Source organism: Cebidichthys violaceus, unplaced genomic scaffold (genome assembly GCF_023349555.1).
Source record: "Cebidichthys violaceus isolate CVI_PGR_0920_01 unplaced genomic scaffold, fCebVio1.0.p SCAF_5, whole genome shotgun sequence".
NCBI lineage: Eukaryota > Metazoa > Chordata > Actinopteri > Perciformes > Stichaeidae > Cebidichthys > Cebidichthys violaceus.
The window spans coordinates 7421882-7435091 of NW_027176705.1; the positions used below are offsets into that span (position 1 = coordinate 7421882).

General features: G+C 40.3%; 1 protein-coding gene across 1 annotated transcript; it reads left to right on the forward strand.

Annotated features, from left to right (window-relative positions):
- Positions 1 to 4190: 4190 nt before the first annotated feature.
- On the forward strand, positions 4191 to 10293 carry eif3m (eukaryotic translation initiation factor 3, subunit M). Its single transcript, XM_068730863.1, has 11 exons — positions 4191 to 4308; positions 4985 to 5117; positions 5297 to 5435; positions 5720 to 5843; positions 6058 to 6152; positions 6393 to 6476; positions 6562 to 6661; positions 8545 to 8626; positions 9159 to 9302; positions 9638 to 9698; positions 10052 to 10293. Exons 1-11 carry the CDS (start codon positions 4267 to 4269, stop codon positions 10173 to 10175), a joined length of 1128 nt encoding a protein of 375 aa, XP_068586964.1. The 5' UTR covers positions 4191 to 4266; the 3' UTR covers positions 10176 to 10293.
- Positions 10294 to 13210: the final 2917 nt, after the last annotated feature.

Consider the following 13210-nt stretch of genomic DNA (forward strand, 5'->3'; position numbering starts at 1 on the left):
TCTTCCATGCTGTCACACCCTAGCAGCTGTGGCCGGGGCGTAAGCATCATCAGAAAACATTTCAGATATCTCTAGTGGTTACTGTCTGTTGTCATACCCTAGAACCTAGTAGACGAGCAAACATTTAAGGGATGACTCAGGTATGTTCATGATGATGGGAAAATATAAAAATGACCACAATCAGCACAGAATGTGACTATAGGGAAATACCGCTTCACTGCAACTTTCTCAATCCCAGGATGACAATAACTTCAGTTTTTGTATTGAAATGGTTTGCTGATAATTAGTTGTATTTTTAAAGGCTAGGCTAGGCTGCTTAAAAAAATAATTCCTTTTAAACATCTTTTGTGAGACAAAAAATGACATCAACCTTTTGTGTCTACAATTAAATTCATAACTGAGAATGTTTTAATGGTTGCCTGTTATTTGTCTTCAGCATCGTATTTATCAGCACTAATGAAACAGTCTAAATGGTATCTCAAAAAGCAAAGGGTCACACAGTTTAACATGCCTCTAATTAGTATTTGAGATCTGGCATGTATGGCTTCAAGCCAAATATTGCGCAATATACCCCCAATTGAAACAAAGTTGATTCTTTGTTTGACTGTGCTTTTTAAAGTCACATTGCTCCTCCTAGACTGTGAGTGTGTGTAACATAAACACACTCTGATGACAAGAGACCACTCCATCATTAACAGAGCAGTTCCATCGCAGTGACTCAATCTCTCCAGACAGAAACTCAGCATTCCTGGAAGAATGTAGCTTTTCTCTTTTGCTGCTACCATTAGGTTGAAACGGAGCACACACATTCCACATAGAGGGGATTAACGACCTTGGATAGCTCAACACCACAAATGCAAACTCGCTTTGATTGATTGCTGCGGTCTTTGGTGTGATATGAAGCTGGTCATTAAGTGATATGGAAAGATAACAGCGGCAGTTCACGAACCATCCTTCTTTTTCTGGTGATGCGAGAGTTTTCGCAAAGTCGGTAACATCAAGCAAGCAGATAAAACAACGATAACATTCTAATTGAATGAAGAAAAGCTCACCGAAGCAAGTTTGTTTTAAAGTATGCAGCCTGAGTCTAACGAAATGTTTAAAAGTAAGGAAACTTTTTTTTCTTAATGGATTAACATGCAGGTTATATTCTTAATCTTAATCTTAATTTATGAATCAGTTGTATGATGTCAGAAACGTGTGTCTACATAGCATATTATATTTAAGACATTATCACATATGACAAGGAAAAGCAGCAAATCCTCACAACTGAGGAATTTTTATTTAAATTTTGCAAAATTTTGTGCATTTTCTCAATGATTAATTGATTATTATTATTATTATTGGCAATAACTTTTTTATGTGGCTCAACTCATCAATTTATCATTTCAGCTGCAGGGTTATTCTTTTGGTAGTGAAACATAAAGAGGAAAAATAGTGAAAAATGTAAATTGGGGCAATGATAAGTGTACAGCAGAGGATGATAAGGACAAGCATGACAGCATTTGCACCTTTTTAACGAAGATAACTGCCCTCTGCCCTGTGCCATCTTTAACTATTTAAACTGTTGGATGACAGCCATGCATATTAAAATATCGAAGCTGAATTAAAAACCAAGGAGTATGTACAGGGTTTATCTCTCTGCAGACGTAAAAGTCCATCAGAGGGCCCTGTGTGATTTTGCATGTATTGGACCATTGTGGACTCTGGACTTGCCTCTGTTTAATACCTTGCCTTTGTTTGTTTATTTGTTTCTGGTATTTGTGTGTACTTGTGTGGGGAGGGTGGGTCAGCTTATAATGTAATTAACAAGCAATTCGCTCCACCTAGGGAAGCAGGGAAGTTACTCATGCGATGCACCCTGACAAGGTCACTGGCTGATAGATGAGCCTGAGCAAGGGGATTTTTCAGAGATTGTGAGGGCAGGCAGAACTGTGGGAACCAGACAATTAGTGGAAGGTAGGCCGCCATGTTGGATGATGACCATGAGACGGGCTTACATGGATACTCACCACTTGGCTGGCTGACAGGGAGAAAGCAGACACCTGGGCTCAACTAACTCTTAACACACAGTCATTTATCTCTGAGCAGGCTGAGCAGGCAATTTGCCAGCAGGTTAGGAAGAGCATGTGCTATTTCCAATCAAACAGACATGGATGAGGTCAACATAGACATATTGGCAACATAAATATTTCAGACCTACACATAAACATGAATAGATGTTCATTTTGGATAACCTGAAGTAGTCTTTTGTCTTATTATACGTATAAATTTCCTAGATTTTATTATATATTCCAGGAAATATAGAAGTGGAATAATGCCTATAAACACAGAGTTAAAACCAAGTGCACCAACAGTACTATAGGAAATGTTGTTTGTTTGTTTGTTTTTAGCTTGTCCCTTCCTCAATTTTGAGTTACAGCATTGGCATATTAAAACAAATGCTCAGTAGTCTGCGGAGTCAGATAAGACTCTGTCACGACAAGGCTAAGAAAAGAAGAGACTTGTAAGAAAATTTAGATTTAACATAGAACATTAAGTTTTCCTGCAAAGGTAAGATGATATGAATATCGGCCAATATCTATAATGATTTTACAACCTAAAGGGAACTTGTGACTTCTAGAAACACACTGCCTGGCAAAAGCAGAACGACCAATACTCTTCCACTGAATTCTGTACACATACACCAACATAAAACATCTGACATCAGTGGAAGCTACAATTACATTTTGGGAAGACTTCATTGCCAGGTTAGAGTTAGAATTATATAAAACAGATTGAATCTTAGTTTAATACAAGTACCAGGTACAGTCTCTTTGGAGTTAAAAGGTCTACTGAAGTCCAGTATCCATGCAATTTTCAAGACATTCTGCAATGTATATTATGAAGGCTATCAAGCTTCATTACACACTTTGGCATTTTAAAGACCTTTTAAAGAAGACAAAAACAATGCCTCACATGCACCTGGGGCTTCAAAGCCTCCAAAACTCTTATTCTGGACTTGAAATACACCAGGCACTTGACAACAACTGTTAATCAGATAATGAAAGCCTCACAGTTACACAAGCACACTTGTGGAGAAGCGGCAATAAATTCTTTGCTATGACAGCATACAAGGGCAGGGAGAGAGTTAGGGTGGGATTTGGTACCAGGCACTTCCCAACACAATGACGCATCATACCAGCACTATGGTGAAACACACATCAACCGTTTCCCTTCAGCACACTATTCTAAGATATTTTTCCAGCAGAACGCAATAGTTCAGGCCTCTTACTTCAGCCACTAACATAAATATGTGACAAGCAGACTTTCAAGGAAATATGACATGGTATGATGTGTCTCAAAGTCTATGTATCCCCTAAAATAGGCTACACATATTTTTGTGACTGATGAAGTGTGAACTGCAGCACGGCCTCGAAATGGAAAACACTCCACGGTGTCTTCACCCTGGGACATGGCTGGCTCAACACCTAAGATGTTAGTAACCTGACTACATAGTTTTAGGGTGAACTCCTTCTCCACTTACCCTCTTCACCCCCTTCACCTCAATCACCAAGTGACCTGCCATTGTAGCAATACACAGGATCCCACTTGGTACAGAGGCCCATAAAGCGCACCCATAGGTCAGCGGGTGTTTGGTGGAAGATTGCTGCCCTTTGACACTGACTGTTTCCGGGTTGAAAAGCTCTGGTCCAGGCCTGCCATGGTGGTCTGCACAGATGGACAGCAGCTCAATCAGATAACCTCGCCTGGGGATCAGGTTCACCTCTATAAGTCTCAACCAAGGCATCCAGGGTAAATCTCTCAGAGTGCAGATTGATATCTGGATAACAAAGAATTAAATATTAGGATATGACGGTGCACGTTAAGGTGGGTAGCGTAAATTTGGGAAGTTATCGGACCTCAGAACAAAGAGGTTGCACAAGCTGAAGAGGTGCAGCACTGACAGGGATTTTCAACCCATCAGGACAGATACTCATTAAAGTCCAATAATTTGTGTGTATAATGGTAGCCTACATATTTTAAGAATTAGAAACCAATTTCAAAAGTCACTAAGTTGAGAGAGGGATAAATGCTACCACAATCAGCCACGAGACATCCTTCAACTATCGCTCTCAGCGGCAGTTTTTTATGTTACTGTAGCTTTAATAGCATGAACCGGAAGAACAAGAGTTTCACCGACACTGTTGCCTTTTCTTTTCCGCTCAGGTCTCAGCAGTGGTCGGAGCGTGGATTTCATCACCAAGGCTCACAAAATCACCAAAAATGAGCGTCCCAGCATTTATCGATATCACAGAGGAAGACCAGGTACGACCCATGTCTTTAAAAACTCACATTGTATCTTCCCGCACGCGGATGAGTCGATAAATGGGAACCATCCAACCAGATAGTTTAGCATACTAGCCAGCTAAAATGCTAACTTTTGCCGACAGGTATACATGCTGATTGTTAGCTAGCTACCGTTACATGCTGAGTGTGTGACATATACGGATGCATAGTATTGTAATTATATTGTTAAACTTGCCGTTTAGATGCTATTTGTGTAAATGTGATGAGAATATTTGTTTGTTTTCATCTCAATGTATTTTCGGCTGCCGCTGTCATAAAATCTCGTCAATGTTGTTACGTTAGTGTAGCTAGGAATGCTAGCTGCTTAGCCATAACGTCACATCAAAATCAACAAAAACGTACTCAAACTGACAAGCCACCTAAAGCATCCTGTTTGTAAGACGACCATAGCTGATAACTTAACATAAAGACATTATAAATACGTTTTTACCTTCCCCTATAGCTAACTGCCGCTAATATGTTTGTGACTCAAAACAATAACATGGCAATATGTAACCATAGCTAGCTATAGCAGTTAGGTAAAAAACTCATTATGCTAAATCTACATGTTTACATTATCGACACACAGCTTGGTACTTCCTGTGCTTTTAGGTTTTATGCTAACACTAATACTACTTATATTACAATGTAACAGGCTTCAGAGCTGAGAGCCTACATGAAGGCCAAAGGAGCTGAAATATCAGAGGAGAACTCTGAAGGTGGACTACATGTAGATCTGGCTCAGATCATCGAGGCATGTGATGTATGCCTCAAGGACGATGATAAAGGTATGATAAAGTTTTAAGAGTCCCAGTAAGCTATTCCAGTGATTCATGTACAATACTAGGACCCTCGGCCTGGCCACCCTAAATGCCTTGCAGTATCTATTCATGTTTAGTTCAACTCTGAAACTACTCCTGCATGACAATATCTTATTGCTTATGGCCCTCTCTGTGTCCCGCTGCAGATGTAGAGAGTGTGATGAACAGCATTGTGTCTCTGCTGTTGATCCTGGAGACGGAGAAGCAGGAGGCTCTCATTGAAAGTCTATGTGAGAAACTTTTGAAGTTCCGTGAAGGAGAGAGACCCTCCCTCAGGATGCAGCTGTAGGTTTTCTCTTAAATCTATTTATAGTACTGACTTTTGTCATTGTTGTTTCCGAAGCTCTGACCAAGTAAACATTTCATATGCATGGAGGCTAAGTCGGGCATTGTTTTCATGTTGGTTAATATGAAACCGCTGGTCTTGCAAGCTTGACATAAAGATGCTATTGATAATATAAAAACAAATGGCATGTGTTGAGAAAACATGGAACAGTTTAAAAAAAAAAAAAAAAATCAGTATTCTGGATAAAATACATGACTATCTTTTTCTTATTTTGATGTTACAGACTGAGTAACCTGTTCCATGGCATGGATGAGAACACTACAGTGAGGTACACTGTGTTCTGTGGCCTCATCAAGGTGGCTGCAACTTGTAACGCCATTGCCTTCATCCCCACTGATCTTGATCAGGTATATCCTTTCAGCATGATTGACTGGGGTAACAGACCATAAACACTGCCACAGCACTGCTTCATATTGTGTATTTCTTTACGTTGAGCTGCAGAGATGGCAAAAAGAAGAAGAAGAAAAAGTTTTCATTCACATTTTTCGAATCTCCACAGGCTGCATTTTTCCTCTGCAGTTGATTTATGATTTCTTTTTATTTATTTGTGCTGCTGATCAGGTACGCAAGTGGATTATCGACTGGAACCTGACCATAGAGAAGAAGCACATACTCTTGAGGCTGGTGTATGAAGCATTGGTTGACTGCAAAAAAGGGTAATTACATTTAGGGTCAGATGGGTAAATTCATGTTTTTGTATGCACAGACGCAAGAATGTGAACGCATAGAATTTAAGCTTTATGAACTCCTGCATGGAGAAAATAGTACACATTCGTCTAATGTATATACATATCTCTAGGCCTAAGACTCTATGTGAGATAGTGTGCTATCCTTCCATGTGAACTATCTTGGTACAAGAGAGTCTTCAACAATGTTCTTATCTACTCGTGTCACAGCGATGCTGCAGCAAAAGTGATGGTTGAGCTGCTGGGAAGTTACACAGAAGACAATGCTTCACAAGCACGTGTTGATGCCCACAGGTAAACTTGAAGACCTCGTTGAACATTTGTCATTAACCCTTGATATGATGTACATCTTATACATGCATAAATCTCTTATCTTTAGATGCATCGTCCGTGCTCTCAAAGACCCCAACACCTTCCTGATTGACCACCTGCTCACCCTGAAACCAGTTCGCTTCCTGGAGGGAGAACTCATCCATGACGTGAGTACTGAAGGATCTGCAATGTTTTGTGGTCTTAAATATTTAAAAGGTTACTGACATTGTCATATTTATGCTAGAAACATAAACCATAATAACTAGAGTTGCATCAATTTAATTTACCAGTTCTGGAAAAATGTGACTTTCTCAGTGCCTTTTCAAGGTGAAGAAGTTTCCTCATTGCAACAACCCTGTCAATGTTGTATGTGTAGAATGCCCACTTAGGTCATGTGATTAGAATTATAACGCAAACTGGGTTTGTGTACATGGACATAAGTATCTCCGTTATGAGGCTTGTCTTGGTTTTGATCATACATCATATGGTGTTTAACATCCCAGCCACCCTGGACCCTCACCAGTTTACATACAGAGCCAACAGATCCACAGAGGATGCCGTCTCCACTGCTCTCCACTCAGTTTTCACTCATCTTGAAAATAACAACACCTACATCAGAATGTTTGTTGATTTCAGACCAGCCTTGAACACAATCTCCCTCATTAAACTGATTGATAAACTTAGCACTCTGGGCTCGAGTACCTCACTCTTCAACTGGTTGTTAGACTTCCTCAAAAACAGACCACAGATGGTTCAAATTGGCAGCCACACATCCTCCACTTTAGTGTTGAACACCGGAGCCCCCAGGACTGTGTGCCCGGCCCCCTCCTGTTCATGAACAGAGAACTGTGTTGTGAAGTCTGCAGACGACACTACCGTCATCGGCCGGATTACAAACAACAATAAGACTTCATATAGTGATGAAATCAACAACCTTGCAGAGTGGTGCTCAGAGAACAACCCACTGCTCAACGTCAAGTGGCTGATTGTTTATTTTAGAAAAAACAAGGCGAAGACGCCTGCCCTATCTATATCAATGGAGCTGAAGTGGAGCAAGTTAGCAGTTCCTGGGAATCGGCATCACAAACAACCTGACATGGTCCTCCCACATCTCCATCCTGGTTGAGAAAGCTCATAAACAACTGTATTTCTTAAGTAAACTTAAGAAGGCAAAATTCCTGGGCCATGTTCTTGTCAACTTTTATAGAGGAGCAATAGAGAGCATCCTGACTGGAAACATCACAAACTGGCATGAGATGTGCATGGCCCAGGACAGGAGGGCTCTACAGCGGGGGATTAAAACCACCAAGAACATCATTGGTATCCGTCTACTGAGCATACGTGATAGTGGTGAGAAGAGGAGCCTGCAAAAAACGAACGGGATATTAAAAGACAAAACCTACCCCAGCCACAACATGTTCACCCTGCTGCCGCTGGGAAAGAGATACAGAAGTATCAGCTGCCGTACCACCAGTTTTCTCAATCTGAATTTCGTTGTGCAACCCTGTTGTACAATGACAAATTTAAAAAAAGGATAAGAACTAATCCAAGTTTCTGAAAATGGGAGATGGTGTTTACATGATCAAACACATAAACCTGATGCTTCAAAAACCAGATCATAAACAGGATCCACGTTTCCATGTGAATGCACAATCTGAAAGCCTCTTGACTGTGTTTTACATCTCAGTGACATATAAGGCATCACAACCCAACATTTAAATGCTGACTAGTTATAATTATATTATAGTAGAATGGTGAGCAGCAGGAATGTTTGTACATTACCAGCTCAACGGGTTGAGACAATGAAAAATATTCCTAATAGGGCGTGAACTCAGATTCTTGTTGTTGTTGTCAACAGACTGGCATTTCCAAGGGTTTAGCAATAGTTTAATAGTTTAGCACAACGTTTTTTCATTTAAGCCAGTGATTTGTATCATAACCTTAATCTGGAAATGGCCATTACAAATTCAGCCTGTATGAATACAAAGATGAAGTGACTGTTTCCAGATTCTTCTAATGGCATTTCTCCCTCTTCTGACTCCATTTTCAGCTATTAACCATCTTTGTGAGCGGAAAACTAGCAGCATACGTAAAGTTTTACCAGAGTAACAAAGACTTCATTGACTCTCTTGGTAAGTAACCATACATTGAGATATTAGTTGCATCAATTCTACACAAGCACGCGCACTGACTAATGTTTAGAAAATACAGTAAACCGGTAATTTAAAAAACTGGGAAAAATGGCAAAAGTATTGTCAATCTTTAAGAAGGACAATACTCTTGGGATTTGAATATGACAAATTTGATTCCTAAGCAAGTTATTCTGTACAAAGGTACATTTAATGACCATCTGAACCACCTTTTCCTATAATCCACTCTTCTAGATATTGAGCCAGTGTGCTGCGCTCTGTTGACACTGTCCAGGAATGTGTGTGTGTCAGCAGTGTGTCTCTTTCTCACTACTAAAGGCTTTGGTGTAATTACAAGCATGTGTAGGATGGACTGTGAAAACAGACGATGTGGAGTGGTGTTTGTGTTAATGAGTAGATTCACTGACTGCATGCTCCTAAATGTAGAAACGATTATCACAGGGAAACTCCCCGAGTCCAGAGTAATCGACTGTGACTGTTTTGTGCTTAATGATCCCTGCGTGTTGCTCTCCAGGCCTGTCTCACGAGCAAAACATGTCCAAGATGCGTCTGCTGACATTCATGGGCATGGCTGTGGAATTCAAGGAGATCTCCTTCGACACCATGCAGCAGGAGCTGCAGGTTGGAGCTGATGACGTCGAGGCTTTTGTCATTGATGGTACAAGCACTTCACGTCAAATCAATCCTCGCTGTCTACTCTTGTAAAGTGTACCGTTAGTTTCTCACAGTGGTGACAAACGGACACACGCTTGTACTTCTACCAAAAGGAAGATGTCCCGCTCTTTAAAGAAAGACTGCAGTGGTGATGATGTTTTACAATGGAACAATGGCATAGAACCAAGGATAGCACTTTCAGTCTTTTGTGACTCGGATTAGCTTCCTCTCCAATTTCATTTTTCAAGTGCATTGCCCTATTAAAACTTTTTTTTTTTATTTTATTTATTAGTTTTTGCTGCCTCTTTATTCCTTTCCTGTGTGCTTTTTCTATTCTAGCTGTTCGTACTAAGATGGTGTACTGCAAAATTGACCAGACACAGCGAAAAGTTGTCGTGAGGTAAGTACTTCAATCAGACAACATCATACATGGCTTAGCAAATGTCTGTATTAGAGGGGCAGTTATAGCAAATGTTGGCTTGGTATCAAACTAGACCTGATATACTTTACCTGGATGATCAGAAAACATAGTCCTATACTGATGGTGCCACCATCTATGCAGTGTTAGTGAGAGGGTTAGTTAGGGTTAATACAGGCATTGGATTGTCTTTATTGTCTTTTGTCATAGTTACATTTTAATATAGCTCTGTGTTTATTTCCTCATAGTTGTGAGACGTGACCTTGGCCTGTATTTTTTTAGTTTTGTCTTTGTCAATTTAACATTCTTGATTTTTTCTGTTTCCACTCAATCAGCCACAGCACACACCGCACATTTGGCAAGCAGCAGTGGCAGCAGCTGCACGAAAGCCTCAGCTCCTGGAAGGCCAACCTAGCAGCCGTCAAGACCAGTCTGCAAGCCCTGTCACCTTCTGCTTAATTCCACCGTAACCCACCTGTCTAGACTACCTGGCCCTCTGTTCTTTTCTGCTTTCCAAATCCCCCAGACTGAATTGATCAGTTTTTATATGAATCCAATAAAAGAACAGTGGACATCACCTGTGCTCCTTTCTTGTGCTAAAGTTCTTTTCAAGTTAAATAATGCCATAAACGCACAAGGAACTGGAAATGTATCAATTTAAAATTTTGTGCAACAGTAAAAAGCTTCACTGTGCCCTTAATGGAGAATACATGTATTCAGACAACGACCCCACTAGCTGCCTTATGATCTTTTCAGAAAGCCAAACAGTGACTTTAATGGGGGCTTGTCCTCCAGCGGTTCTCAACATCTGGTTGTACTTAAAGGACGCCATGTCAGTATTAGATGAGCTGTAACTTTGAGTGAGAAATAACCTGCAACAAGAGGGTCGACAACAGTAATGTGAACTTTAAGATGACCAGGTCTGCTGGGGTCAGAGCTGTATTACTGTCGCATCAACACTTAAAGCTTGTGGCGTAGGCTGATCCACTGCCACTACAAAAGTGAATCTCTCCACTGGGTTAACAGATACTGTTTAGCTGGAGTCAGCATGACTCACTGTCTTTTGATGTCTATGGAAAGTGGAAAGACGAGGACTTCTACAGATTTTAGTTTACCTTTCCTTTGCCCATTGATGTAAAGTTAAGTACCATTTATCCCACACAGTGATCTGTTCTCGGGCACCGGTCCAGCGCATTAGGATGTGGACTCTACTGATATATGGCCCAGGCATTAGGTGTAAGAGGGGTCTGCTGGAGTTCTCTCCCTCTGGGGCTGTGATGAAATCAGCAAAAACTGACAAAGTGCAGACTACTGACATTGCACTCTTTAAATCCCCAACCCAAGTAGATGGTGAATTTTCTTTGAGTAATAAAACTACAGCTCAGCCTGTTTACTTTGTTTTTTAGTGCTTCGATGACATGGGCATTAGAGGTACTCATTTATTGCTGCAGTGTCCTTTTTCCTATCAGAAGTCTGCAGAGGCTCACCGCTCACTTCTGTTCGGTTGTCCACAGGGAGCAAGCCTCTCTGACGCTTATCAATGGGTGTAAATCACAGAACACATTCTCAGGAGCGTAACCTCATCACAGCCACCTGCAAGGTAGAGCAGATAGAAACGAATGTGACCAAGGCTTAACACAATGTTTGTGAAGCCCCATATCTTGGTTTCCATTGCTCAGCATAATATGCTCCTTTTCTCTGCAAGTTATTGATTCGCAACTACTTTTCTCATCCTGTAAAAGTGATCTCTCTCTCTTCTTGTCTCTAATTTGTTTCACTGGGTTTAACTAACCGTTTTGTGGATGGTCGTCATGTGAGATGTCCCAGATGTAAAGACTGTGCTGTGATTGGTTTATCTGGTGCAAGCCTCATGACCCCTTCTTATCATAGTCAGATAGAAGTAGTTCTGCATAGTTCAGTGATAAAAAAGCAAATGAGTTGATATTACATTTGGAAGCTGAGCTGCTTAACTGGCCTTTTTTTGCACATGCAGCTCAGGTTATCAGCAGGACCAATTTTGAGTTACTTATGCTACTTTATACATCTGCTACATTTCAGAGGGATATATTGTACTTTGGAACTCCACTCAATTTATTTAACAGCTATAGATACGTTATTTTTAAGATTAGAAATGAATTGATCTAATTGGGGCCCCTTGCCACGTTTCAGATGTCTATAGCAGGTCCACCAAATATTTCCTCTACTTTTTTAGATGGTTTCATTTAAATAACTGTTTACTAAGGACTTAAACATTATTGAAAATTCCACACACAAAAAATAAAGATTAGAGAACCGCAGAACTTATTTTTGTTGTTCTTTATTAAATAATCATGTCATGACCCCTCTAATGTATTTTGTGACTCTCACAGAGTCTGGCCCCTTGGTTGGGCTAAAACTAGATTAAATTACCTAACTTTATATAAAGTAGTTACTCAACTATAACCTTACAGTACAGGGCTTTTTCCTTCTTTCTAACGAGTACTAAGTGATTGTTTTAAATACTTGTCCACTGGTCCAATTTACTGTGTTTTAGCACAAACGTTTCAGTGTGAGCTGATGTAGAACCTCATGGATTCCCCGGCAGTAAGACACTATTAGTCATTAAAGCATTGATATGGCCGTATGCGGTGTAAGATGACTTCTGACATCATCACAGACTAGATAAAGTCTGGAATATCTCATTTTCCTCACCCCTTTTCTTCATATCAACATTCCTCTGGGTAAATCTAAGACTGCGATGGTGTCCAGAGACGTAGCCAAGTACAAGAGGGGGGCTCTCACTGCTCTTCAATTACCACCATCCTGTAGTCAGCCAGATAATGTTTATTTGCATCCTCTCTCTGCTTTTAATAAACACTAGCCAAAAAGCCCAGAGACAGATATTTGTATTTACATGGACTGTGAAACATGCTCATGTTTGTCCAGGCAGAATGGGAAACTTTATCTTCATGTGTTGCTTCATGTTTTGCTATTGCGGTGTCTCTAAAGTTGCTATAGTCACCATTCTTTGTGGTGGAAAATGACAGACTAAGTGTATTTTAACACAGATGCCTATTACACAACATTTTCCCATACAAGGCCTGTGAATAGCTCTCGAGCTACTGAGAGGAGATTTTAGTGCTTTTAAAAGAGTCCTGATGCAAAGATCCCAAAAGATAGCATTGTGTTACAACAGTAATTTGCGCCGACCCATTAGAAGTGAAGATTCAACTTTGATATTGAGACTGAATAACCCTCTTAAGTGTCATTAAAGTAAGATTGCCCTTTAAATCCTAATAGATCTTAGTATGGAAGATCAAGTGCTTGCATGACAAAACATAACTCATGAAACCATCATGTCAATGTCTAAAATGGGGGGTGTCACCTACACTGACTGAGGGTAAGGACCTAATATTATGGGTACTCTATATATTGCATGGTTTGCCAGCTACTTCCACTTTCGTGGTTTCAGCTGCCATCTAGCGTCCATCTTTATTTACATAACTTATCTCTAT